Genomic DNA, 27,408 nt, shown 5'->3' on the forward strand with positions numbered 1-27,408 from the left:
TTGGACTGTAGCTAGCATTGGCTCGGGTAACACTGCTTTTCCCATCAAACAGCTGTAGTTTGTACCTCAGCCTCCTCTAGAGCCGTCTGGATCTCAGACTTCTCTGTCTCCACAGTCTTCTTGGCCTTCTCTAGCTCATGGATGCTCTTGCCAGTCTCTCCGATCTGCTCAGTCAGGTCAGAGATCTCCTCTGCACACACAAACACAGGAGCAGTTTAGACTTGAGAGATAATTTTTTGTGGATATTACCAATGCACTGAAGTGCACATTGAATCATAATAACAGATAAATAATTAACAGCACTTCATATGGTCTTGCAAATATAATTGCCCTTCACTTCCTTGGGTTGTTCATAGGAACGCTGATTACGAGTACAAAAAATATAATTTTATGCTCAGAGATGGTGTAATGGTAATTTAATGTAAGTTTGATGGTTAAAGCTCTCTCCATCTTTACAACACATGAGCAAAAGAGAACTGCTGTCAGATGCTCACGTTGCAGGTTCTTGTTCTCTCTCTTCAGAGTCTCCAGATGATCCAGAGCCTCCTCGTAGGAGTTCTTCATCTTGAAGAGTTCAGTGCTCATAGATCGAGCCTCCTTCTGAGCTCCTTCCAGCTCAGCCTGGCTTTCCTCATACTTCTGCTTCCACTCCGACAGAACCTAAGGAAATCCATAAGATTTTCATTATAACTCATTGATGGAGTTTTGAATCAGGAATATGGTACAATTATACTACAACTGATCAAATAGCAGACAGAAAATATTACCCTAGAGTGAGGTTTATTCATTTTCACCTTGTCAAAGTTTCTCTGCTTCTTGTCAAGGTTGGAGGCCATTGTGTTAGCTCTCTCAATGTCAATCATGATGTCCTCCACCTCTCCCTGCAGCCTCTGCTTGGTCTTCTCCAGGGAGGCGCACTTGGCGTTAACTGCCTCAATGGTCTCTTCAGCCTCCTGCAGACGCTGGGCCAGCTTCTTCCTGTTGGACGACAGAGGGTGGTTTTATTGTGAACAATTTTTTCCAAAACAAATTTGACAATACTTGACATTTTCTCAGAGCCCCCTACCACTAGTCTCTCTAGACATCTTGGTTGCCTCCCACAATGTTCTAATGTTCTGGCCTAACCCCTCTGTACATAGTAGAATGGCAGTTTGGTACTATGTCACGGCCAATATACTGTAACTACCCACTGGGCACAAACTGGTTCAATCAACATTGTTTCAACATTTGTCAATGTATTGTTACATAAAATACATTGGATTTAAAAAAAAGGTATTAACAAACTGTGGTGAAAGGTGAAAATTAAACTACAGGATTACATCAACATGGTAACATTTTCAACACTGACAAATATTGCATAAAATTTGTTGAATTTGTACCTTTGAAACTACATCAGATCTTCAACGTAATAATTTATATCAGAAGAAAATAGTCTGGACAGCACCTCCTACTGGAGAGTTGATCTATCTACAACTACCCTTTGGTCCTCCATCCAGGGTATTAACTGGGCTTCCATATTTGTCACAGGCTGTTTGTTACCTGCTGTTATCTGCTGTCGTGAGAATGGTTGTTGTGAAATCTCCACTTAATAGGTTCAGTGTTGCGTTGCTATCAAAGTCATTCCAAAAGGTAGGTTTAACAGAGCAAATTAAATGGAACCATACTTTATCAATTATATTATCAATGATGCTGTTGATGGGAAGTCATCAACAGCTATTGTTTAAATTTAACCCAGGATTAAACTAAAAACAGACAATACATATAGGCCTAGCATTTTAAGCTTTGGTAGCTTTCAAATGGAATCTACAAGTTAGTAAATTAAAATGTTGGATTGATGTCTCCATCTCAAGTCTCTGAACCTAAAATCTAAGTTGAAAAATGACTAAATCAAACCATCCTTTAAAGTTTGATTTAGACCTATTAATTCACTTTGATTTTTGGTTGAAATGGAGATGTGAATGCAACATCAATTATTAATTTGTAGACAAACTGGAATTTAAGCAAGACTCACAATTTGATATTACTTTTGTAAGACAGCCTAACATTAAGTTCATTAGATTTCCACAGAGTAATGAGTAACACATACATGGCCACATTTTGAGGTTACTGTAACAATAAATGTCTTATGTAATCATAGAAAGCATTCAGGGTTGTCAGTCTGTGGAAATCTTACCATTGCTGTAATAATCTGCACAGAATCTCGAATGGCATTGATCACTTGCACTATATACTTTAATGTCATCTCAACTAGGTGAAATCCAGGTAATTTGGTTGTGTCATTTGATCGAGCACATTGATAACATTAAGGGTTCTATTCAATCAGATCCTCTTTAAATCGACATCCACATTGCGGTTGTTTTGGTTGTGTCAAAGGTAGAACTGCGTTAGAGCTGTCAAATCCACAAGTGGCACCTGGCATACACCTAAAACTGGCACTGTCATTGGCTGCACGGAGTCACATTAAGAGAAATCCCATGCAGCCTTGCTTACAAATTTGAACACTGGAATGTGAGATGTAATCTACTCCTCCAATAGGGTGATAGATGTAATCTACAGTCGTGGCCAAAGTTTTTGAGAATGACACAAATATTAAGTCTGCTGCCTCAGTTTGTATGATGGCAATTTGCATATACTCAAGAATGTTATGAAGAGTGATCAGATGAATTGCAATTCTTGAAAAAGAAGAGTCAACAGTGCAAATATTGAGTCTTTGCATCAACTTCATGGAATTTTCAGTAAAAGCCTTTGACACTTATGAAATGCTTGTAATTATACGTCAGTATTCCATAGTAACATCTGACAAAAATATCTAAAGACACTGAGGCAGCAGACTTTTTTGTGTAATTCTCACATCTCACACACTCACATTCTCACACACTTTTGGCCACGACTGTACACCTCCATTAGGATGATAGATGTAATCTACTCCTCCATTAGGATGACAGATGTAATCTACACCTACACAGTACATTAGGATGATAGAAATCCTCATTGTTTCGTTTAATGATTTTCAATTTGAGCGTCATAATTTCTATACAGCTACAGTTTCTTTGTCTGAATTTGTTACGCAAGTGGGATAGGTGTGGCTTGATGACAATGATCAAGAGTGGCTTCTAACCGATTTGACAGTTCCAATGAAGTTACACCTTCGACATCGCCAAAATATCAGCTATGTGGGTGACGGCTATCGCCGGTTAACACATGATCTGATTGATTTTTTAAATTGTTTAATTATGGGTGAAAATGTGCTGGAATCTCATTGATCAATGTATGCCATCAGCATACCACCCTGCATACCACTGCTGGCTTGCTTCTGAAGCTAAGCAGGTCCTGGTCAGTCCCTGGATGGGAGACCAGATGCTGCTGGAAGTGGTGTTGGAGGGCCAGTAGGAGGCACTCTTTCCTCTCGTCTAAAAAAATGTCCCAATGCCCCAGGGCAGCGATTGGGGACACTGCCCTGTGTAGGGTGCCGTCTTTTGGATGGGACGTTAAACGGGTGTCCTGACTCTCTGAGGTCATTAAAGATCCCATGACACTTATTGTAAGAGTAGGGTTGTTAACCCCGGTGTCCTGGCTAAATTGCCAATCTGGCCCTCAAACCATTACGGTCACCTAATAATCCCCAGTTTACAATTGGCTCATTCATCCCCCTCCTCTCCCCTGTAACTATTCCCTAGGTTGTTGCTGCAAATGAGATTGTGTTCTCAGTCAACTTACCCCGGTTAAAATAACGGATAAATAAAACAATGGATATATCTATCAAATATGACACAAATTCTCCACGTTGAAATGACATGGTGGGTACCTTATCTGTTTGAATAAAATACAGATAGCAGCTAGCAAGATGGCAGCTACTAAGATGGGGATCACAGGTTATTTTTAAGAGGACCCACCCCACATTCTTTTTCTTATTAAAGTTGCCAAGAAAGTGTCAACCAGACCACACTGCTGTTGCCTAGGGTGTGGGTTTATGAGACTACTGTACCACCACAACGTCACCAACCACACCCTATATGTGAGTTTCTGCTGTTGCGTGCGACTCACTTGGCCTCCTCCAGCTCCTCTGTGCGCTGAATGGCATCAGTTTCATACTTAGTCCTCCATTGAGCCACCTCGCTGTTGGCCTTGGACATGCCGCGTTGCAGCTCTGCCTTTGCCTCCTGCTCCTCCTCAAACTGCTCCCTCAGTAGGTCACAGTCATGGCGGGCAGACTGGACACCATGGGCCAGTGCATTTTTTGCCTGTGAGAGAGAAAGGGGAAGATAAAGAGAAATTAGAGAGATAGTAAAACAAATTACAGTAGATGGCGCTACAGTGGATAGTGGACATTTTACTCTGCTATAAAAAATGTAAATAATGTATGCTGATCTTAACTTTTTGGTATGCAATGTCTCCACTATCATTTCCTTTGACCCAAAAACATCTTCTGGACACCAGAAGAGCGATCACTTGCCTCAATTTGGATGAAGATTTCTATCTCAACGAATCGGCAGCTCTGGGCATTCTGCTTACTCCGGACCAGGCCCTAATCCCTGGTACTCGAAAGAGGAAGTGGCGGCCAAAAAGAGGCAGGTGAGGCAGCCTCCTAATGAGATTACGTCAGCAAACAAATAAACCACCTTTTCCCTTTGTTCTATTGGCTAGCGTACAATCACTGGAGAACAAACTGGACGAACTCCTATCAACGGGACCTGAAGAACTGTAATATTCTGTTTCTCTGAATCTTGGCTGAACAAGGAGACACCCTGGACCCACTCCAACTCGCATACCTTCCCAACAGATCCAAGGATGACGCAATCTCTATTGCACTCCGCCAATGCCCTCTCCCACCTGGACAAGAGGAACACCTATGTGAGAATGCTGTTCATTGACTACAGCTAAGTATTTGGTATTTTATTAGGAACCCCATTGGCTGTTGCAAAAGCAACAACACATCTGCCACACTGACCCTCAAAACAGGGGCCCCTCGGGTGCATGCTTAGTCCGCACCTGTACTCCTTGTTCGCCCCCACATCAGCAAGACAAAGGAGCTGATCGTGGATTACAGGAAACGGAGAGTCGAACATGCCCACATCCACTTCGACACAGCTGTAGTGGAGCGAGTCGAGAGCTTCAAGGTCCTCTGTGACCACAAGTAATTAACATGGTCTTCACACACACCAACACAGTCATGAAGAAGGCACGACAATGCCTCTTCCTCAGGAAGCTGAAAAGATTTGGCATGGGCCCTCAGATCCTCAAAAAGTTCTACAGCTGCACCATCGAGAGCATCTTAACCGGCTGCATCCTGCATCATCGCTTGGCAACTTCTTGGCATCTAACCACAAGGTGCTACAGAGGGTAGTGCGTACGGAGCAGTACATCACTGGGGCCGAGCTCTCTGCCACCCAGAACTTCTGTTCTAGGCGATGTCAGAGAAAGGCCTTAAAAATTGTCAAAGACTCCAGCCACCCAAGTCATAGACTGTTCACTCTGCTTCCGCATGGCAAACTGTACCGACTGTAAAAAACAGGACCCTGAACAGCTTCTACCCCCAAGCCATAAGAATGCTAAATAGTTAACCAAATAGCTACCCAGACTATCTGCATTGACCATCCTTTTTGCACCAACTCTTTTGACTCATCCCATTTGCTGCTGCTACTTCTTATTATCTATCCTGTTGCCTAGTTACTTTACCCCTACCTTTATGTACATATCTACCTCAATTACCTCGTTCCCCTGCACATCGACTCAGTACTGGTACCCCATGTATATAGCTAAGTTATCATTACTCAGTACTGGTACCCTGTGTATATAGCCTAGTTATCATTACTCAGTACTGGTACCCTGTGTATATAGCTAAGTTATCATTACTCAGTACTGGTACCCTGTGTATATAGCCAAGTTATCATTACTCATTGTGTATTTATTCCTCCTGTTATTATTTTTCTATTATTTCTCTATGTTTCTCTCTGCATTGTTGGGAAGGGCCCATAAGTAAGCATTTCACTGTTAATCCACACCTGTTGTTTACCAAGCACGTGACAATTTGATTTGAAGTCTCTGAGGGTGGCGTAGTCACATGTAGATATTTCTCTACACTCTGTGGTTGGTGGAGTCCAGATTGGGTCCCTTACCTTGACCTCCTCCTCAATCTGCCTCTTCAGCTCCTCCACCTGCTGGGTGAAGGCCTGTTTGCCTCTGGTCAGCTGAGACACCAGTGCTTCCTTCTCTTCCAGCTGGCGGCCAAACTCACCTGCAGAGATAGAGGGACATCTTGTTAATGGGGTCTCTGTTCTCTATGATTGAAAATGTGTTGTAGGGCAATGTTAGATGGTGAATAGTAATTTCTCCAAATATTTGAATGTGGACTGGACTTCAAGCCCTCAACACATTTTATTGTGTACCACTTAAGGAAAGCATTGGTTTGTTGTTCATTGTTGATGGTACCATTTTCTGTCAGAAGTCTGGCCCTCTGTCCACTGATGTCAGTGACCTGGCGAAGATTCTCATCATTCTTCGTCTTGATCTCACTTAGCTGGTCCTCTAGAGTACGGCACATCTTCTCCAGATTGCCCTGTTAGTGAAACATGTACCATTATTACTTCAGTTCACATAAATGGAAATGTAGTTGACCCTCCTCAACACCGCTTGACCAAAACATCACTAATCACCTTAGCCTTGGCAATGGAGTCCATGTTGCTGGAGAGGTCATCAATCTCCATCTTGTACTCACTCTTCTCCTTCTCCAGCTTCTGTTTGACACGCTGCAGGTTGTCGATCTGCTCCCCGAGCTCAGCCACACTGTCGGCCTGCTTCTTGCGCAGAGCGGCGGCTGTGGCTTCATGCTGAAGGGTGGACTCTTCAAGATCACGACGCAGCTTCTGGAACTCAGCCTCACGCTTCTTGTTCATCTCAATCTGAGCAGCAGTGGCACCTCCGGCCTCCTCCAGCCTCTCGCTGATCTCTTCAAGTTCCCTGGAGAGATCAGCCCTCTGCTTCTCAACTTTGGCCCTGGCAGCACGCTCAGCCTCAATTTCTTCTTCCAGCTCCTCAATACGGGCCTAAAGTAGGGGGCAGGAGCAGCGGGGAATAACAATAAAGTTGAAACATTGGAACCTCACAAAATAATAAAAGGATGTATATTTTACATTCTGAAGAATTTTATCATCCCAAGGGTCCCATAGATAACATGAAGAGTCGTTTTGTTAGATAAAATCCTTTTTCATATCCTAAAAAAGGTCCATATAGCATGCACGATCGATTTAGAATTTCCACTCGTTCAATTTACAAAGAAAGGATTCTGTGAAAATTTAACCCTAAACGTTGTTTCAACCAGTCAAATTACATTTGTATTTATTCCTCAGAGATTCTAGAACATAACAAAACTTCACTATATCATTAGAGCTGTAGTACATCCTGTAGGACACCAAATTTGGTCAGAGAGCGAAGCTTTCATGGCATGCCAATGACACGGGTGGCCTTCACTTGATTGACTAACTTTGTTAAATAAGCACCAATCGGGGGCAAACAAAACTAGCTAGATAACCAATGAGCTGGGCTTTACGGGAGTATCTGTCACACAATTTTTCTGCTAACATTGTGCGACAACAAGCCTTTTCCTTTTGGACAAAAATGGCAAGAACATGGAGAGTTATGAAGTTATGAAAACTGGGTGTTTCACAAATGTTGAACTTACAATATGGCTACTAATACTGGAAAAGCTAAATCAAAGTCAAAGTATACAGATTTGATGATATTCTTGCAGAGAAATGTAATGTAAATGTGTCCTTCACAATTTGTCCAAATGTACCTGGGTGACTTCACACTAAATGTCTTGTGGCTTGCCCATACTTCAAGTTATCAGTCTGAAACTTTGACATGCACTGCTGCCCTCTTGTAGACACTATCGGAATTACAACCAGAGTCATGGCTAGACTTGGGACCTTTCTGTTGCATTTCAAAGATGGTGGTAGAAAAAAACTTTACATTTTGTTCTACCAGATCTATTGTGTTATTCTCCTACATTCAATTCACTTTTCCACAAACTTTAAAGTGTTTCCTTTCAAATGGTACCAAGAATATTCATATGTTGAAACAAAGCCAGTTACACTAATATATTCAATAGACAGTGTCCCATGCAGGAACCAAACCCAAATCAGTAAAATCCACCCATAAAGTTAGATAGAGGTCTCTAGATGGATTAAACCATTTTAGCATGGACATTGCCATTGAGAGCTTCCACCATTTTAAAGTAGTTAACTGGGCCAATGATTATAGCATTGTCTTCTTCAAATTGTGTTGCCTATGGTTAGAAAATGGCTTTAAGCAATAACACCGGCATCTAGTCATGGCAATAAATAAATGACACGATTTTGATATGGCTCACCAATATATTAGATTTACATTTGTTTCCAGCACAAAATAAGAAGACAATTGACTGTATTAAAATGGAGCTGTCCATGCTATCACACAGGCCATAATGTCACCGATAAAGTATTTGTCCTCTATCTAACTCTATGAAAGCACCATCTTAACAACATCAGCAACATCAGCAAGAAACAATATGTTCCAACCTACTGAGCCATCAGAAGCCACCAGTAAAAATGTGTGCTACCAGAAGAAATATGTCACAGTTTTTGTCAGGAAATTATTCAGGTGTTTGCTTTCCTGTACAGGAGCTTAGATCCTGTACTGTACCTGGAGTTCCTTGATCTTCTTCTGCAGCTGAGCTCCCAGAGACTGCTCATCCTCAACCTTGCTGAGGAGCTGGGTGGCCTCAAAGTCCTTCCTAACAAACACAAACACAATGATTGCATAGTTGGTTTTGGTTCGATAGTTTAAAGACAGAGAATTATACCATTCACATAGTTTTTAAAAATCACATGCAAATGCTAATTCATAATTACAATAATTAGTCAAGAACAACCATTGTGTTGATCAACATAGTAGGTCATATTGTAGCCATTTGATTGTGTTTACTTCTTGATTTTCTCATCAGACTGCTGCTTGTCATTCTCCAGGTCCATTATGGATTCCTGGGCCAGTTTCAGATCTCCCTCCAGCTTTCTCTTGGATCTCTCAAGGTCCATACGAAGCTTTTTCTCTTGTTCCAGAGAACCCTCAAGCTACAACATAAAAATACACATACTGTTGAACTCTAAACAACTGAAGATAATGTCATCTTGCATACTATCATGGCCAAAATGACAAACTCCACTCACGTCGTCCACTTGCTGTTCCAGCTTGGTCTTGGCCTTGGTCAGAGTGTTGACTTTGTCCTCCTCTGCCTGCAGGTCGTCCAGTGTCTGCTGGTGGGCCTCTTGGAGGGCTTTCTTCTCCTTGGTCAGCTTGGCAACACTCTCATCCATAGACGACATCTCCTCTGTCAGATTTTTAACCTGAAAATGGTCACAACAAAATTTGTCTTTGGTCACTACAAAGATTTAGTTTGACATGTATTGCATTAATTTCATTCAGATTTGAAATGTATCAACAAGTAATGTCTTATTGATTTAACACTAGATTTTTTACAATTTTACACCATTTTTACGCCAGTGTACAGAATGGAAGTCATAAACAAAGGGGGAGCTGAACATTCAATGAATGTGAGGAGTACCCCGCAACTTAAATTCCACAATTTTTCCTGCACCCAGAATACGGCTTGAATTCCATTTCAGCTATGTTTTGAGTTGATTATTGTTTGGATTATTGTTTGGTTAGACTGTCTATGGTAAGGCATGATACCTTGTTTTCAGTGGCGTGCTTCTCCTTCTCCACTTTGGCCAGGGTGAGTTCCAGGTCATCAATGTCCTTCTTCAGCTCAGAGCACTCGTCCTCCAGCTTCCTCTTCTTGGCAGTCAACTCAGAATTCATCTCCTCTTCATCCTCCAGCCTCTCAGTCGTCTCTTTGAGTTTGGCCTCCAGCTGGATCTTGCTCTTGATGAGCCCCTCACACCTTTCCTCAGCATCGTTCAGATTTTCTGATTCCTGTTTTCAGAACAGGATAAAAAATCTGTGTCCTCACTTTCTGTATGAAAATATAGACTAACATTTGTCAAAGATGTCAAAATAAATCAACATAACTTCAATATATACCATAATAATAATAATAACAATACCAGTAGTACCACCACAATAACATACCAGTAGAAAGTTTGGACACACCTACTCATTCCAGGGTTTTTCTTTATTTTGACTATTTTCTACATTGTAGAATAATAGTGAAGACATCAAAACTATGAAATCACACATATGGAATCATGTAGTAACAAAAGTGTTAAGCAAATCAAAATATATTTTATATTTATGATTCTTCAAAGTAGTGTAGATGTGCATGCCTGATTAATCAATATTTATAAGGAGTCGTATGTCGGAGTTCGGAGTGTGGAACTAAACGAGCATTTCCGCACTAGGATAGGAATTACATCGAAGTCGTGGCGGAAACTTCCTCTGGGGGGGGTCCTTTATTTTGGCAGTTACTACTACTTCACAGTGTATGCGTGTGTTCATCGAATCAAATGTTATTTGTCATAAACGCCGAATGCAACAGGTGTAGACTTTACAGTGAAATGCTAACTTACGAGCCCTTTCCCAACAATGCACAGTTTTAAAAAATTGCTAAGAAAAATAGGAAATAGTAACACAATAAATAACAATAACAAGGCTATATACAGGGAGTACCAGTAACGAGTCAATGTGCAGGGGTACCAGGTAGTTGAGGTAATACATCATGCAACGTACATGTAGGTAGGGGTAAAAGTGACAAGGCAAACAGGAAAGATAATAAACAGCGTAGCAGCAGTGTATGTGGAGAGTATGAAAATGTGTGTATGTGTGTGAATGTGTGTGTGCCTGTCTGTCTGTCTGTCTGCATGTGTGTGTGTTTATGTATTCATGTGTGTGTGTGTAATCATGTGTGTGTATTAATGTGTGTAAATGTACCCTTACGAGGGTAGTGGCTCACTCACAGATGCGTTTTGGAGTGCCAGGTCATTCTTCTCCTGCAGCAGGGTCACCATCTTCTCCTCCAACTCTTTCTTCTTCGCCAGAGCCTTGGCCAAGTCTGCTGTCATCTTCTCATAGTTCTCCTTCATGTTGGCCATCTCCTTCTCAGTCTCAGCGCTCTTCAGCAGGGGCTTGATCTTGAAGTACACCTTCATCCATGGCCAGGTTTTCACATTCATGAATGAACGGATGTTGTACTGGATGGAGTAGACGGCATCTCTGGTCAACAGAAAGGATAGAGTGGTATGGTGACTGACAAGCTACATTCTGAGAGAGGAAGAACTACCAAATAGAGCCCCCCCCCCCCCCCCCCACAGCTGAGGAAGGAGGCAAGGGGAAGGTAACCCCTCTTTAATTAATTGACAGCGCTCTAAGCTCATGAGGCATTTTATATTCTTCCAGAATCAATAGGTAAATACAACACATTAAAAGTACAATTGAACAGCTTTCCAAATCCTAAACTGCAGCTTTAAAAGAACATTATAAGGCGTACTTTCTCATTCTGAACAACTCGCAGCGTATACAGTATGGAATCATACTTCCTTACATTAAGGTGGTTCATAGGAAGTGCGAAGATGTCTACTATTCCTCACCTCCTCTCCATCATCTTGGTGAACTCTCTCCTCATGAGGAATCCACGGCTGAGAGCCTGGACCATGCCGACCAGAGAGGCCAGCTTCTCATCTCTCATCTCCTCCAGTACCCCCAGCAGACCGGCTTTGAAGAACACCTGGGCCACAGGTAAACATGGTCAATGGAACCACAGTCAGATGGTAACAGATCGAAAGGGTTGGATCAACAGAGGGGAAATCACCACAGACCATGGGATAGTGTGTTCAGAAGTTGAAAGGTTTTGTACAGTTGTAGATGAATAATGTAAAGTGATACAGATAACTGCAGCCATACCACTGTAACACAATGCACAGGTTAATAAATGGAGTTTATCTTCTTTACCTGGGATGTATGACTGAAAATAACAGTAGAATGTTTCTCCACCTTTTTTATATTAGCTTAATGAAGAAGAAAGTATAACAGGGTGGTTGATCAACTGGAGAGATTTTGAATGGTAAGGGTTTAAAATTTCATTTAAGTTGTGTTTTGTCAGCTTTTGTTGGGGGTATTTGACTGACCTTGGTGTGTCCAAACTTGTAGTCCTCGTGATTCACATCAATGGACCCCAGCAGCTTCTCAGAAGCCTTCTTGTTGTCCATGAACTGGCCTTCAGGGATGACACTGGCATTCAGTACTTTATACCTGAATGAGGAGACATGCTTAACATATGTCAAGTTGCAATAGGTTGGTTATATTACGTAAAAGGTAACATATACTGACCCTTAGAGTTGATCTTTTCCATTGTTTTGTGTGTGCATGTGGGGGGACCAGTACGAAAAAGTATACATTTTTCACCAGGTAAGTTGACTGAGAACACATTCTCATCAACAACCTGGAGAACAGATGGAGCCAATTGGAAGATGGGGATGATTTGGTGGCCATGACAGTATGAGTGCCAGATCAGACATTTAGCCAGGAGACCAGTTAATAACACCCTTACATTATACTCCATGGGATTTTTAATGACCTCAAAGAGTCAGGACATCTGTTTAACTGCCCTGGCACATTGGGATCACCTTAAATCAGAGGAAAGAGTGCCACCTACTGGCCCTCCAACACCACTTCCAGCAGCATCTGATCTCCCATCCAGGGACCAACCAGGACCAACCCTGCTTAGCTTCAGAGACAAGCCAGCAGTGGGATGCAGGGTGGTATGCTGCTGGATAACACCACCTGCTAAATGACTCAAATGTACATGTAATGTGTATGTATGTATGTGTGCATTTGTGTTTGTGTGCGTGAACCTCTGCTTGAAGTCTGCATAGATGATTCTGCTGGGGAATCCCTTTCTGCAGATCCTGATACCCTCCAGAACACCGTTACACCTGAGCTGGTGGATAACCAGGAAGTTCTCCATCAGACCTGGAAACACAAACCAAGTCTCTTTTAATACTCATAAACAGGTTAAAGATTGGGTTCGTTGATATTACTGATACTTTACTGATTACATAAAAATATATCACTCAATAGTTCTTGTACCTGGAGTCTTTGACTCATTGGGGATCAGGCAGCGCACAAAGTGAGGATGAGTGCTCCTCAAGTTGGTCATCAGTTTGCCCAAGTTTTCCTGTAAGAGGATTACAAACCAATTTTTAAATAAATAATTTGGGATAATCAATGCACCTTTTGAAGGACTGAATAAACACATTTCAAAAGATCACCCTGAACTGCGAGGACACAGTCTGCATGGAACCACCCTTCTTCTTGCCTCCTTTCTTGCTTGTATCTGTTAAAATGGGCAAAAGTAAGAGATCCTTATAAACAAGACCATCTCGGGTTAACTTCACATTTATCTTAATGCAAATGTTGTTTGAGTAAATTAACCCAGGGAACAACCCTGGGAAATGTGATACATTCAAAGACTTTAAATAAAAAATGTAGGTCGGAGGTCTAACTACCCACTGGGCACAAACAGTTTCAATCAATGTTGTTTCAAAGTCATTTGTCAATGTACTGTGACTTGGAATCTATGTGGAAAATACACTGGATTTGAAAAAAGTAATCAACAGTTGTTTTGAAGGTGAAATTTCAATTTCACAGCATTATGTCATCATTATAACCAATTTCAACATAGAAAAACATTGTATAAAATATGTTGAATTAATATATTTGAAACAACGTGATATCCTCTATCAGAAAAAAACAGTAGGCTGGGCAACATGTCCTACTGGAGAGTTGATCTATCTACAGCTAACCTTTGGTCCCTGATCCAGGGTTTTAACCAAGCCCAGCCCTGCTTGGCTTTCATATTTGTCACTGACTGTTACCAATGTGCTATCAGGAGAATGAGGATTGAGCTATCTCTCAAAAACTGTTGCTATCAAAAATCATTCGAAATGGTAGGTTTAACAGAGCAAATGAAATGTAACAATACTTTGTGAGTCGTGTATCATCAATGATGCTACTTAGGCCTACATAGCATTAGGGAAGTCATCTACCCAGGCTTCAAATTCTACCCAGGGTTCTGCCCCGGGTTCAACTAAAAATAGACAATAAATAAAGGCCAAGGGTTTCAAGTTTTGGTGGATTTCAAATTTTATCTTCAAGTTAATTATTAAGATGTTGGATTCACGTCTCCATCTCAACCAAACATTGAAGTTAAATATTGTGACTAAACCAAATCAAACTTGATTTAAAGTGCATTTAGAGGTTAATTAGATTAGATTTAGACCTATTCTTTAACATAGATTTTTTATTGAGCTGGAGACGTGAAATCAACATATCAATTATTAATTTGTAGACAAACTGCATATTGAATTGTGCTTGGTTGTCAGCGCAACCAAATGTCAAAATTTGAAGGAGATGTTCTGCTTAGTTCCATCTGTGATTTCTTCTCCTTTGACTCCAGTTCGTCTTCCAATTAAAAATTGATATGGTGGATTGACGTCTCCATCCAAACCAAAAATCGAATCAAGCTTTAAATGCACTTTAAATAAAGTTAGATTTGATTTAGTCCTATTCTTTAACTTTGATTCTTGGTTGCGATTGAGATGTCAATCCAACATATTACATTTGCTTTGTTTTTTAATTACATTTTATTTCACCTTTTATTTAACCAGGTAGGTCAGTTGAGAACAAGTTCTCATTTAGAACTGCAACCTGGCCAAGATAAAGCAAAGCAGTGTGACATAAACAATACAGAGTTACACATGGAATAAACAAACTGGAATTAAAGCCAGACTAAGTCAGTGGCACAAAACATAAATCTCCTTCAAATGTTGATATTTGGTTGCGTTGACAACCAAACAATTCAATATGCAGTTTGTCTACAGAACAAGTTCTCATTTACAACTGTGACCTGGCTAAGATTCAATGCAGTAAATAGCCTATTCACTTGTTGAAAAGTTAAACTAATGATATGTTTGATTCATGTCTCCAACTAAACCAAAAACAAAAGTTAAAGAATACGATTAAGCCAGTGGTTCAGATGAAACTATCTGCATAAGATATCCTTTATATGTTGATATTTGGTTGAGTTGTCAAACAAACAATTCAATAAGACTTTTGCAATACAGTAAATTGCCTAAAGTTAAGGCTATCTTACAAACTAATGTAACAGTATTTATTCAACCTTAAAATGAGTAACACATCCATGGCCACATGTTCTGGTTAGCCTATTGTAACTATCAATGTCTTCTTATGTAATCATAGAAAGCTCACATGTTCAAAATAGCAAAGGTCGGAGGTCTGTGAAGATCTTCACGTTTGCTTTAATGAGCAGAATCTTGAACAGTATTGATCAATGTACTTTTAATGTAATCTCAACTGCAGTCCAGATAATTTGGTTCTGCTATTAGATAGTGATAACACATTAAGTTGTTTAATTAATACAAAATATCTGACATTGTATTCCCATTGGAACTTTGTTTTTGAACTTTGCTTTTAAGTGGTTGAAAGCGCAGTGAAAGCACATTTAGATGAGAACTAACCCAAAAATCTGACATTTGTTTTTCCATTGGAATTTGGTTGTGCTTTAATATGGTTGAAAGCATATTGATAACACATTAGGATATCAATACAATTCTGGCTGTCTTTTTGAGTTGGTGAATAAAGGTTGGAATTTGGTTGATCAATGCGTCACGATGAAATGACGTGGTGTGCTCAGTGGGTATTGCTCAGTTAAATCTTTTGATGTGATGCTAGTCTTACCCTCAGGTGGGGCAGCAACATACAGGGTAGCCAACAGTTTCACTGAGGACTTCCCGTACAGCTGAAGAACAGAGTCGTTCAGGGGGTCCTTGTTTTTGTCCAGCCAGCCAGTAATGTTGTAGTCCACAGTGCCGGCATAGTGCACCAGGGAGAAGTGGGCCTCTGCCTTGCCTTTGGCAGGCTTAGGCTTCTCAAACGCCTGGTTTTTGCCAAGATGCTGGTCATAAAGCTTGTTCTTGAAGGTAGTGTCTGAAGACTTGGGGAACATGCACTCCTCTTCAAGGATGGAGAAGATGCCCATTGGCTTCACGAAAAGAGATGTATATTAAATTATTGAAATGTACAATTAGGACCACATTTATTCCTTTACAAAACATGCTATTTTAGGATTATATTAATTTATGGGCATATCATAGGAAACATACTGAGTTCTCAAAAGTCAGATTCCTCGTACCACTGTGATAATCTCACACAGCGCTCCCAATGAGCTATGTTATTGCGGTCCATTTTAATTCTCACAGACAGCTTACCTTCTCAATCAGCTCAATGCAGGCAGCCAAGTCCATGCCGAAGTCGATGAAGGCCCAGACGATTCCCTCTTTCTTGTACTCCTCTTGTTCCAGGACGAACATGGTGTGGTTGAAAAACTGTTGCAGTTTCTCATTGGTGAAGTTGATGCACAGCTGCTCCATGCTGTTGTACTGTTGAAGGGATTTCAGAATCATTTCATCATACAAGGCTGTAATCCCTCTCAATCAAAACTAATTGTCTTGCTCTGGTCTCACACTCACATCAAAAATCTCAAACCCGGCAATGTCGAGCACACCAATATAGTACTTCCTTGGATTCTTGGTGTCCAACATCTGGTTAATACGGATAACCATCCACAAGAACATCCTCTCGTAGATGGACTTGGCCAGGGCCGAGACTGAGTTATTGACCTGCAATAATAACAGCTCAAATGAATACATGAGATGTTGACCATGTCTAGTAATAAGGTAATAAAAGCTTGGGGGAAAACACATTACTATTCGCTTCTGGGGAGTTGCAGCGATGAGACAAGATAGTAATTGAAATTGGGAGAAAAGGGGGTAATGCACTCATCCCCAAAATAATTCCTGTGCTCCTAAGATGCTGTGATTTACAACCTTACCTGAGGCACAGTCTGTCCCTTGGTCACATACTCATTGCCGACCTTCACTCTGGGGTAGCAGAGAGCCTTTAACATCTCAGCTGAGTTCAGGCCCAGTAGGTAGCCGATTTTATCAGCCACTGGAGAGATAACCAACAACAACAGACTCAGACTTGTTTCCCATTGTTTCCCAATGTTCTGTACTCTCAGTGGACAGTCAGATGTTTTCCTGTAGGTTAGGTTTTGATTTTCTACCACATCTACCATTTCAAATCATTTCTGGGGGTAGGAATTTGGTCTCCTGCCTGACTTTCATCTGGCACTGTCTGTCTTAAGTGTTTTATTTCTATGTTTGGAAATTGGACTAATCTTTTCCATATTGTATATCAATGAATGGGTCTAATGCTTTCCATATTGTATATCAATGAATGGGACTAATGCTTTCCATATTGTATATCAATGAATGGGACTAATGCTTTACATATTGTATATCAATGAATGGGACTAATGCTTTCCATATTTTATATCAATGAATGGGTCTAATGCTTTCCATATTGTATATCAATGAATGGGTCTAATGCTTTCCATATTTTATATCAATGAATGGGACTAATGCTTTCCATATTGTATATCAATGAATGGGACTAATGCTTTACATATTGTATATCAATGAATGGGACTAATGCTTTCCATATTGTATATCAATGAATGGGACTAATGCTTTCCATATTGTATATCAATGAATGGGTCTAATGCTTTCCATATTGTATATCAATGAATGGGTCTAATGCTTTCCATATTTTATATCAATGAATGGGACTAATGCTTTCCATATTGTATATCAATGAATGGGTCTAATGCTTTCCATATTTTATATCAATGAATGGGACTAATGCTTTACATATTGTAAATCAATGAGTGGGACTCACCTTCTGTGCCATCTGGCTCAGCCTGCTCCTCGCGTTGCTTCTGCTTGAAGTGCAAGTTTCCATGGTGCAGTACAGCTCCTGTCAGCTTGTAGATGCCCATTTTCTCCTCATTAGTGAAGCCTAGGATTCCAATGGCATCCTGGCATTGGAGAGGACGTATAACAGGGATTAACTGATGGTCATTTGTTCAGTTACAGCACGATACAGTGCTCAGTCCAGAACAAATTGTATGAATGGAATTGACTGGCTTCTCTGTTCCACATGATTACTTATTACGCTAGTAGATGGGAGTTTTAACACAGTTCCACAGGGCACTTAGCGGCACTCTCTTGTGGATGTTTTAAAAGCATGTGCCCCAAGGTGAAGTGTGAAGTCACATGCCTAACTAACACAAGGCATTTAGAATCAAACTAAAAACATATGACAATTCCCAGCTGCTACCAAGTTGAAATTGCTCAGTGCATTCAGTGTGTATGGTGGTTCTACCCATTCCCTATCTATAGTTTGATTAACCCTTTGTATGACTCACATCTGTGGCATCCAGCTCTTCCTTGTCATTGATGCTGGCCACAGTAATCTGACCCTGGCTGCACATGGGGAAGTCGTAGGGGTTGGTGGTGATGAGCGACATTTCTGTGAACAGCAGAGGATGGCTTGTCAGTTAAATCTTAGAATTCTGCTGTCCTACCTTTACAGTATCTCTCCCTCCTTTACTCAATAGATGGACTCAAGAATACATGTAGTATATAATAATGTTATGACTTTCCCTCCTGGGTGAGGATCAAAGGGAGCCCCCCCCCCCCCCTCTCTCTCTCCCACCAGAGGAAGGGGGAGAAGTGGGGCCGGTCCTAGGACTTTAACGACCGGTTGTAAACCTCCGCTCTCTCTGCACTGCAATATGGAGAAGTCAAAAATACTTTGTGTGTAGATAGAGACTCCGCCCAAAACTTTAACATCAAAAGGTTGGACATTGAAACAATATTTCTAACGTAAATAATGAGGGAAGTGGTCGTGACTTAAAGAACAATCATACTATGAAATATAAGAGTTTATTTTGATTTTAGAGTACCTGAGGATTAAATAGAAATGTCGTTTGACTTGTTTTAACTAAGTTTAGCGGTAGCTTTTTGGACTCCTTTGTCTGCATGTTGAACGAGTGGATTACTCAAATCAATGGCGCTAACTAAACAGACTTTTGGGGAATTAAAGAATAATTTGATCTAACAAAACAACCATTTATGTTGTAGCTGGGACCCTTGGGATTGCAAACAGAGGAAGATCTTCAAAAGTTGAAAAATATGTTCATGTGGGGCGTCGTCCTCAAACAATCGCATGGTATGCTTTCTCCGTAAAGCATATTGTAAATCGGACAATGCAGTTATATTAACAAGAATTTAAGCTTTTAAATAATATAATATACTTGTATGTTCATGAATGTTTAATATTACAATTATTTATTTGAATTGCACGCCCTCCAATTTCACCGGATGTTGTCGGCTGGTGTCCCGCTAGCGAGACACCCGCTAACAATCAGTGTATAATTTATCCTGTGTGTGTGTGTTTATGTAATTCTGTGTGATTATTTAGTTAGTTAGTGAATAAATAATTCAGCCAATTTGTGTATTGCTGACTCATCATGGAGACTAGGGTTCGTGCAGATTTATAGGATATTAATATGTTCAGAATGAGACTGAAATAGGAGCAAATGATTGATGCATGACGGATAGTATATCGAGATATTCTGATATTCTTGAGTTAAGTCGGGAAACAGTAACTCATTAAATTATCTTTTCCTGTGGTGCCGCAGATTACTACTTAATGAATTGTTATATGATTCATTTAATTGCGTAATAATTGAAAGTGGTATGTAATTATTCAATGAATAGCTGTCATCGCATTAATGGTAGTCACGTCACAACAATAAATAGCATCAAAAGAGGGGACTGAGACACATGGACTAGTGCTTCACAGTTCATTCCTTGGTACCTTGAATGTACCCATTTTAATAGTATTAATAGTGTGGACCATTAACTATTTTTTATAAGTTCCACAGATAGGGGTGGGAATAATGTTCTCTGAACCTCTACATTTCCATACCAACTATCTCAGGTTTGTGGCCTGTCATCATTTGGAAGAAGATATGGTAGCCTCTCTCATCAGGCAGCTGGAATGACACTCTGGACTTCTCCAGCAGGTCTAAGAGAGAGAGAGATACAGAGAGAGAGAGATACAGAGAGAGAGAGAGAGATACAGAGAGAAAGAGAGATACAGAGAGGGAGAGAGATACAGAGAGAAAGAGAGATACAGAGAGAAAGAGATACAGAGAGAGAGATACAGAGAGAAAGAGAGAGAGAGAAAGAGAGAGAGAGAAAGAGAGAGAGAGAGAGAGAGAGATACATAGAGAGAGATACAGAGAGAAAGAGAGATACAGAGAGAGAGAGAGAGAGAGATACAGAGAGAGAGAGAGAGATAAAGAGAGAGAGAGAGAGATACAGAGAGAGATAAAGAGAGAGAGAGAGATACAGAGAGAGAGAGAGAGAGATACAGAGAGAGAGAGAGAGAGAGATACAGAGAGAGAGAGATACAGCGAGAGAGAGAGATACAGAGAGAGAGAGAGATACAGAGAGAGAGAGATACAGAGAGAGAGAGATACAGAGAGAGAGAGATACATATATATATGTATATATATATATAGAGAGAGAGAGAGAGAGAGATTACAAAAAATATCTAAAAAAAAGTGTCTGTGTAAATTTAGGAAAGCATTGAGAAACAGTCAAAACCAACTCACAGGTCTCAATGTCAGCTTTAGCCAGTTTGCCTCCTTGGAAATGAATCCTAATGAATTTACCCTGTAGTGGAGCATGGGGGTTAGAAATAGGTCAACTATTTGATAGACCCCTTTAAATGTTACAGTTTGTAGGACATATATTGATAAAACAATAGGGAACTACTAAAATAAATGTTTCCAATGCAAGGTAACTTCCACAGTATTCCCTTCATACTTACAAAGCGAGACGAGTTGTCGTTCCTCACTGTCTTGGCATTACCGTAAGCCTCCAGCAGAGGGTTAGCTGCAATGATTTGATCCTCAAGAGACCCCTGATTGAGACAAACACAAGTAGCTCGGAAACTGATAAAGAGGTCAACGCTTTTCTTGAAACAGGATTCACCGCTGGAAAAAATAGTTTACACAGCCCATCAGACTGAAATGTGTGAAAAAGGCAAACACAAACACAACCTACCTGCATTTTGCCGGGCTCGTCCTTTTTCTTTTCACCACCAGACACTGCAATCGTGGCGAAGTACTGGATGACACGCTTGGTGTTGACAGTTTTTCCTGCACCGGATTCTCCGCTGGTTTATATGACAGGGAAATAGGGGTTTCAGTCACATGTTTGAGTATCAGATTGGGATTCACTAAAATAGCATTGAGAATACAACAAATATTCACAGTAATCGACTTACACGTAGCCTAATCCAATCATAATGTTGTGTATTTTCATCACACCCAAGTTATAATAGAAAAACTTTGAAAAGTTTGTATAGAACTTACGTAATCAGGACGGACTGGTTCTCATTATCTGGAACCAAAAACACATTGCTTATCATTTCGGGGCGACAGGTAGTCTACAGTAGTGGTTAGAGCATTGGGCAAATAACCAAAAGGTTGCTGGATCAAATCCCCGAGCTGACAAGTTAAAAATCTGTTGTTCTACCCCTGAACAAAGAATTTAACCCACTTTTCCCTGGTAGACTATCATCGTAAATAAGAATTTGTTCTTAACTCATATGCCTAGTTAAATGAAGGTTAAATAAAAAATCATACTCAAACAACATTATGGAATTCATAGCAACATGTAATTACCGATGATTGACTTAGAGAAATGTATGATAAAGAGATTGTGGGGGCTGTTTTGTTAGACTTCAGTGCAGCTTGCGTTGGACTAGTAACCGGAAGGTTGCGAGTTCAAACCCCCGAGCTGACAAGGTACAAATCTGTCGTTCTGCCCCTGAACAGGCAGTTAACCCACTGTTCCTAGGCCGTCATTGAAAATAAGAATTTGTTCTTAACTGACTTGCCTGGTTAAAAAAATTATCTGCTGCTGGAAACGCACTTGTTACGTCCTCTGCTATATTGTGGATTGAGTCATGGCTTTACGTCCTCTGCTATATTGTGGATTGAGTCATGGCTTTACGTCCTCTGCTATATTGTGGGTTGAGTCATGGCTTCACGTCCTCTGCTATATTGTGGATTGAGTCATGGCTTTACGTCCTCTGCTATATTGTGGGTTGAGAGTTACTGGTCTAACAGAACACAGCGGGTGTTCTTTAATGGATTATGGATTATGTTCTTCAACATAATCCAGGTTGTCAGGCAGCTGTTTGGGTCACTTACTTTTTTCATTCTTTACTAATGACCTGTAACTGTGAAAATGAAACTTTATTTGTAACATGCGCCGAATACAACAAGACCTTACCATGCAATGCTTACTTACAAGCCCTTAACCAACAGTGTAGACCTTACCATGCAATGCTTACTTACAAGCCCTTAACCAACAGTGCAGTTCAAGAAAAGTCAAGAAAATATTGACCAAATAAACTAAAGTAAAAACGTATAAAAAGTAACACAATAAAATAACAATAATGGGGTTATATACAGGAGGCACCGGTACCAAGTCAGTGTGCAGGGGTACAGGTTAGTTGAGGTAATTTGTACATGTAGGTAGGGGTGAAGGGACTATGCATAGATAATAAACAGTGAGTAGTAGCAGTGTACAAAACAAATGGAAGGGGGGGTCAATCTAATAGTCCGGTGGCCATCTGATTAATTGTTCAGCAGTCTTATGGCTTGGGGGTAGAAGCTGTTAAGGAGCCTTTTGGTCATAGACATTGTGCTCTGGTACCGCTTGTCGTGCGGTAGCAGAGAGAACAGTCTATGACTTGGGTGACTGGAGTGTGACACTGCCTGTGTGTCTATGTATGCTGATGACTCAACACTACATGTCAGCTACAACAGCAAGTGAAATCACTGCAATACTTAAAGAGCTGCAGTCAGTTTCCGAATGGGTGGCAAGAAATACATTAGTCCTAAATATTTCAAAAACTAAAAGCCTTGTATTTGGGACAAGTCATTTACTAAACCTTAAACCTCAACTCAATTTTGCAATAAATCATGTGGAAATTGAGCAATTTGAGGTTACTAAACTGCTTGGAGTAACCCTGGATTATAAACTGTTATGGTAAAACATATTGATGCAATAGTAGCTATGAAATGTGCTATGTTTTTAATTGTATGTAACTGCCTTAATGTTGCTGGACCCCAGGAAGAGTAGCTGCTGCCTTGGCATTTCCATTCAAGGCTAGTGAAATCAGATATTCCCAGCAGACTGTTCAAACCTAGACTAGAAAGCAGTAGATACCTCTCTAAAGTATATTTTAACTTCCTTCCATCCATTCAACCATCCATCCGTGAGAGTTCATACCGATCTGCATGAACTGAAAGGCGTTGTCAGAGACAGAGAAGATATGGGGTGGAGCCTCCATCCTCTTCTTCCCTCTGTAGGCGTTAACAACCTCCATGTCGTACACAGGAAGCCACTTGTAGGGGTTCACCGTGGCACAGAACAGCCCAGAGTAGGTCTGGAGGAAAGGGATTAAATTAAATTAGGGGATTAGCTAAATCTGACTGAAATTGACCTGGATTTCTGTGAGGATGTGGGTCTCTGGTATACTGATGTAGACCTGCTGTTTTGGTATGTGTTAATTTCTACCATTTATTGATGTGTAGTATTGTGTGTGTGTGTTTGTTATGTTCATGTATGTGTATGTGTGTCTGTGTTTATGCAGGCTTCTTACATAGATCATCCATGCTGCATAACGCTCTTTGAGGTTATACAACACAGAGGCTTCATTCAGGTAGGTCATCATGGCCATGTCCTCAATCTTATCGTACTTAGGGGGGTTCATCTGGAAGATGTCTGCGTCTTTGAACTCTTTTCCTTCCTGAAACAGTCAGAAATCTAGATTACATGCAGATCAAACTGGACATGACAAAACGTTTTGCTCATTAAATACAATGTTGTATTTGTATGTGCAGCCCTGTTGAATCCAACTACATTGTTATCACCCACTGACACATACATGGGGAATTTTGACTAGTCAATACAAAAAATTATGCCATTTTTAAATAGAGCTATAAAAATCATGTGTTTAAAGGTAATATTCTGTTTACAGAAAACAAAGAAATCCTTCTTGTCTTTTGTTAAAACAAAAATTAAATCCTTTTTATACATGTTTTTCTTTAAGGTTGCTTTAAGGGGGAGATCAAGCTGATCCTAACTGTTATAGGCCTATTTCTATTTTGCCCTGTTTATCAAAAGTGTTAGAAAAACTTGTCAAAAATCAACTGACTGGCTTTCTTGTCGTCTATAGTATTCTCTCGGGGATGCAATCTGGTTTCTGCTCAGGTTATGGATGTGTCACTGCAACCTTAAAGGTTCTAAAATGTCACCATTGCCCTTGATTCTAAGCAATGTTATACTGCTATTTTTATTGACTTGGCCAAGGCTTTTGATACAGTAGACCATTCCATTCTTGTGGGCCGGGCTAAGGAGTATTGGTGTCTGAGGGGTCTTTGGCCTGGTTTGCTAACTACCTCTCTCAAAGAGTCCAGTGAATAAAGTCAGAACATCTGCTCTCTCAACCACTGCCAGTCACCAAGGGAGTACCCAAAGGCTCGATCCTAGGCCCCACACTCTTCTCAATTTACATCAACAACATAGCTCAGGCAGTAAGAAGCTCTCTCATCCATTTATACTCAGATTATACAGTACTCAGCTGGCGCCTCCCCGGACTTTGTGTTAAAAGCTCTACAACAAAGCTTTCTTAGTGTCCAACAAGCTTTCTCTGCTATTGACCTTGTTCTGAACACCTCCAAAACAAAGGTCATGTGCTTTGGTAAGAAGAATGCCCCTCTCCCCACAGGTGTGATTACTTCCTCTGAGGGTTTAGAGCTTGAGGTAGTTACCTCATACAAGTACTTGGGTGTATGGCTAGACGGTACACTGTCCTCTCAGCACATATCAAAGCTGGAGGCTAAAGTTAAATCTAGACTTGGTTTCCTCTATCATAATCGCTCCTCTTTCACCCCAGCTGCCAAACTAACCCTGATTCAGATGACCATCCTACTCGTGCTAGATTACGGAGACATAATTTATAGATCGGCAGGTAAGGGTGCTCTCGAGCGGCTAGATGTTCTTTACCATTTGGCCATCAGATTTGCCACCAATGCTTCTTATAGGACACTGCACTCTATACTCCTCTGTAAACTGGTCATCTCTGTATACCCATCGCAAGACCCACTGGTTGATGCCTATTTATAAAACCCTCTTAGGCCTCACTCCCCCCTAACTGAGATACCTACTGCAGCCCTCATCCTCCACATACAACACCCGGTCCCCAAAGCCCACACATCCCTGGGTCACTACACTTTTCAGTTCGCTGCAGCTAGCGACTGGAACGAGCTGCAACAAACACTCAAACTGGACAAATTTATCTCAATTTCTTGACTCAATCATGGACACTCTTAATGACAGTTGTGGCTGCTTTGCGTGATGTATTGTTGTCTCTACCTTCTTGCCCTTTGTGCTGTTTTCTGTGCCCAATAATATTTGTACCATGTTGTGCTGCAGCAATGTTGTGTTGCTTCCATGTTGTTGTCATGTTGTGTTGCTACCATGATGTCTTGTCATTTGTTGCTGCCATGCTGTGTTGTTGTCTTAGGTCTCTCTTTATTGTTGTGTTGTCTCTCTTGTCGTGATGTGTGTTTTGTCCTATATTATTTTTACATTAAAAAAAATAGATATATTTCCCAGCCCTCGTCCCCACAGGAGGTATTGTGCCTTTTGGTAGGCCGTCATTGTAAATGAGTTCTTAACTGACTTGCCTAGTTAAGGTTGAAAAAAATAGAGTAATTCCACAAACTTCAACAAATCAGGCTTACCTCCTTAGTGCCGTCAGGATTTGTGACTGTCACAGTACACTTTCCTTCGGCCCTGCCAGTAATTAAACCCTTAAGGTAAAGCTCCTTGGCATCTGACACATAGCAGGAATTCTTTGAATCAAAGGGTGCTGTTTGTGCCTCAATCCTCTCCCTCTCAGGCTTACGGAGGTATATGGCAGCCTTGCCGTAGATGGCCATCTCCGCATCCGTGCTCATGGTGACGGATCACTAGGAAAGAGATTAAATAAGAAAAAGTAACAGGATTGACTGTGGCGCTTCCTCACTAGTCAACAGAGTTAGATGAGCGATCTCTCTATAATATTTTTGTCACTTTTAATGTGAAGACTAAAACCATGTCTCACCTTCTTTCCCTCCTCCTACAGATTACTTTGTACTTCTTGGAGGACGCTGTTAAACAGTAAGGTGTCATGAATATTCACAAGTCCAAAGCCTTATCATTTAGCCCTCGAAGGGATAGAACAGTTTTTGAATGGCATCATTCAACTCAGTCATTACAGCAATTTCCAATTCAACTACAGGTGCAACTGGTGACTTTCATTTTCCTGGCAACTCACTTTACTACACATTATGTAAAGAATTCAAATATACACCCCTGGAAACTTTACTACACATTATGTAAAGAATTCAAATATACACCCCTGAAAACTCAGTTACATTCTAGACCACCCACTGAAATTCCAAACAAGTGCAGGAGCATCACTTTAGACAGTAAATGAAAGTTACAGATTTGAAGTAAAACACATTTAAAGTAATACACATTCCTTAAAGCAACATTTTAAATCAAAGTCACTTGATTGCATATTGTAACATCTTTCAATAGACACATCAAAAAAAATGCAGAACTCAATTTAAACAGTGCAGTTAGTTACTGTCGCTGACTACAAATATGAGACAAAGGTAAACATGTGAGGAGATGGAGACAGCCTTACCACAGAGGAAGAAGGTATCTGACTTGTGGATGCTGGTGCCTCAGCCTCCTTATATCTGGTTGAAAGTGCCCACCAAGCACAAGTTAATTATGGACCACTCTGGTTAAGGAAATGGATTGGAGGAGAGGCCTCTGTATTTCACTGTCTTACCAGCGTCACCACTTCCAGGAGCACCACATGTCTTTGGAATTTAATATTAGTCTCAATTTATTTTCACTGAATTTATATAAATGATAGTTGCCATTACCAAAAAATATGACATTATCAAATACCACTGGGACTCAAATACGGAGTGGATCCACTCTATTAAATACATTTTAAACACTTTAACAAATGTTTATATATTTAAGTAGACAGAAGATATTTTTTGGCCGGTTTGTAGGTGGAGAGAACATTAGCACCCTGCAGACAAAGAGTTTACGACAAGTTATTTTAAAGATATTGCATGATATGTGACCTTTGTTTTTGTATTTGAGGGACATGTTTCTCTAAACTCCAAACTTGGTCTGGGCAGGGAGGGGGTAGAGGGGGACACTGATATACTGTTAACAAAGTTTAGGAGGGGTTGTGGGGAGGTGGAGGGGGACACTGATATCATGTTAACGAAGTTACGCCCGGGATAGTTGGATTATTCACTAGAGTTGGGTT

The 27,408-nt window shown here is 40.6% G+C and overlaps 1 protein-coding gene across 1 annotated transcript in view; it reads right to left on the reverse strand.

The window, feature by feature from the left end:
- LOC110491198 (myosin heavy chain, fast skeletal muscle) overlaps window positions 1-26,865 on the reverse strand; it is a 36,890-nt gene extending 10,025 nt beyond the window's left edge. Inside the window, exons 1-33 of the mRNA XM_036945883.2 lie at window positions 26,761-26,865; window positions 26,173-26,218; window positions 25,811-26,038; window positions 23,665-23,811; window positions 23,292-23,448; window positions 21,362-21,389; window positions 21,051-21,162; window positions 20,815-20,907; window positions 20,597-20,657; window positions 19,906-20,004; window positions 18,338-18,441; window positions 17,809-17,947; window positions 16,901-17,019; window positions 16,539-16,688; window positions 16,278-16,448; window positions 15,748-16,051; window positions 13,260-13,324; window positions 13,078-13,165; window positions 12,843-12,960; window positions 12,117-12,240; window positions 11,580-11,716; window positions 10,950-11,205; window positions 9,727-9,969; window positions 9,204-9,380; window positions 8,962-9,107; window positions 8,680-8,770; window positions 6,654-7,043; window positions 6,430-6,556; window positions 6,117-6,235; window positions 4,045-4,241; window positions 795-978; window positions 495-660; window positions 66-190 (exon numbers count right to left, since the gene is read on the reverse strand). Of these exons, the coding sequence (XP_036801778.1) occupies window positions 66-190; window positions 495-660; window positions 795-978; window positions 4,045-4,241; window positions 6,117-6,235; window positions 6,430-6,556; window positions 6,654-7,043; window positions 8,680-8,770; window positions 8,962-9,107; window positions 9,204-9,380; window positions 9,727-9,969; window positions 10,950-11,205; window positions 11,580-11,716; window positions 12,117-12,240; window positions 12,843-12,960; window positions 13,078-13,165; window positions 13,260-13,324; window positions 15,748-16,051; window positions 16,278-16,448; window positions 16,539-16,688; window positions 16,901-17,019; window positions 17,809-17,947; window positions 18,338-18,441; window positions 19,906-20,004; window positions 20,597-20,657; window positions 20,815-20,907; window positions 21,051-21,162; window positions 21,362-21,389; window positions 23,292-23,448; window positions 23,665-23,811; window positions 25,811-26,026 (4,653 nt within the window). The 5' untranslated portion in view covers window positions 26,027-26,038; window positions 26,173-26,218; window positions 26,761-26,865. The remainder of the gene's footprint in view (window positions 1-65; window positions 191-494; window positions 661-794; window positions 979-4,044; window positions 4,242-6,116; window positions 6,236-6,429; window positions 6,557-6,653; window positions 7,044-8,679; window positions 8,771-8,961; window positions 9,108-9,203; window positions 9,381-9,726; window positions 9,970-10,949; window positions 11,206-11,579; window positions 11,717-12,116; window positions 12,241-12,842; window positions 12,961-13,077; window positions 13,166-13,259; window positions 13,325-15,747; window positions 16,052-16,277; window positions 16,449-16,538; window positions 16,689-16,900; window positions 17,020-17,808; window positions 17,948-18,337; window positions 18,442-19,905; window positions 20,005-20,596; window positions 20,658-20,814; window positions 20,908-21,050; window positions 21,163-21,361; window positions 21,390-23,291; window positions 23,449-23,664; window positions 23,812-25,810; window positions 26,039-26,172; window positions 26,219-26,760) is intronic.
- Between the last annotated feature and the right edge of the window lie 543 nt (window positions 26,866-27,408).

The sequence above is a fragment of the Oncorhynchus mykiss genome, chromosome 16 (genome assembly GCF_057628025.1).
Source record: "Oncorhynchus mykiss isolate SJ-2025 chromosome 16, ASM5762802v1, whole genome shotgun sequence".
Taxonomy (NCBI): domain Eukaryota; kingdom Metazoa; phylum Chordata; class Actinopteri; order Salmoniformes; family Salmonidae; genus Oncorhynchus; species Oncorhynchus mykiss.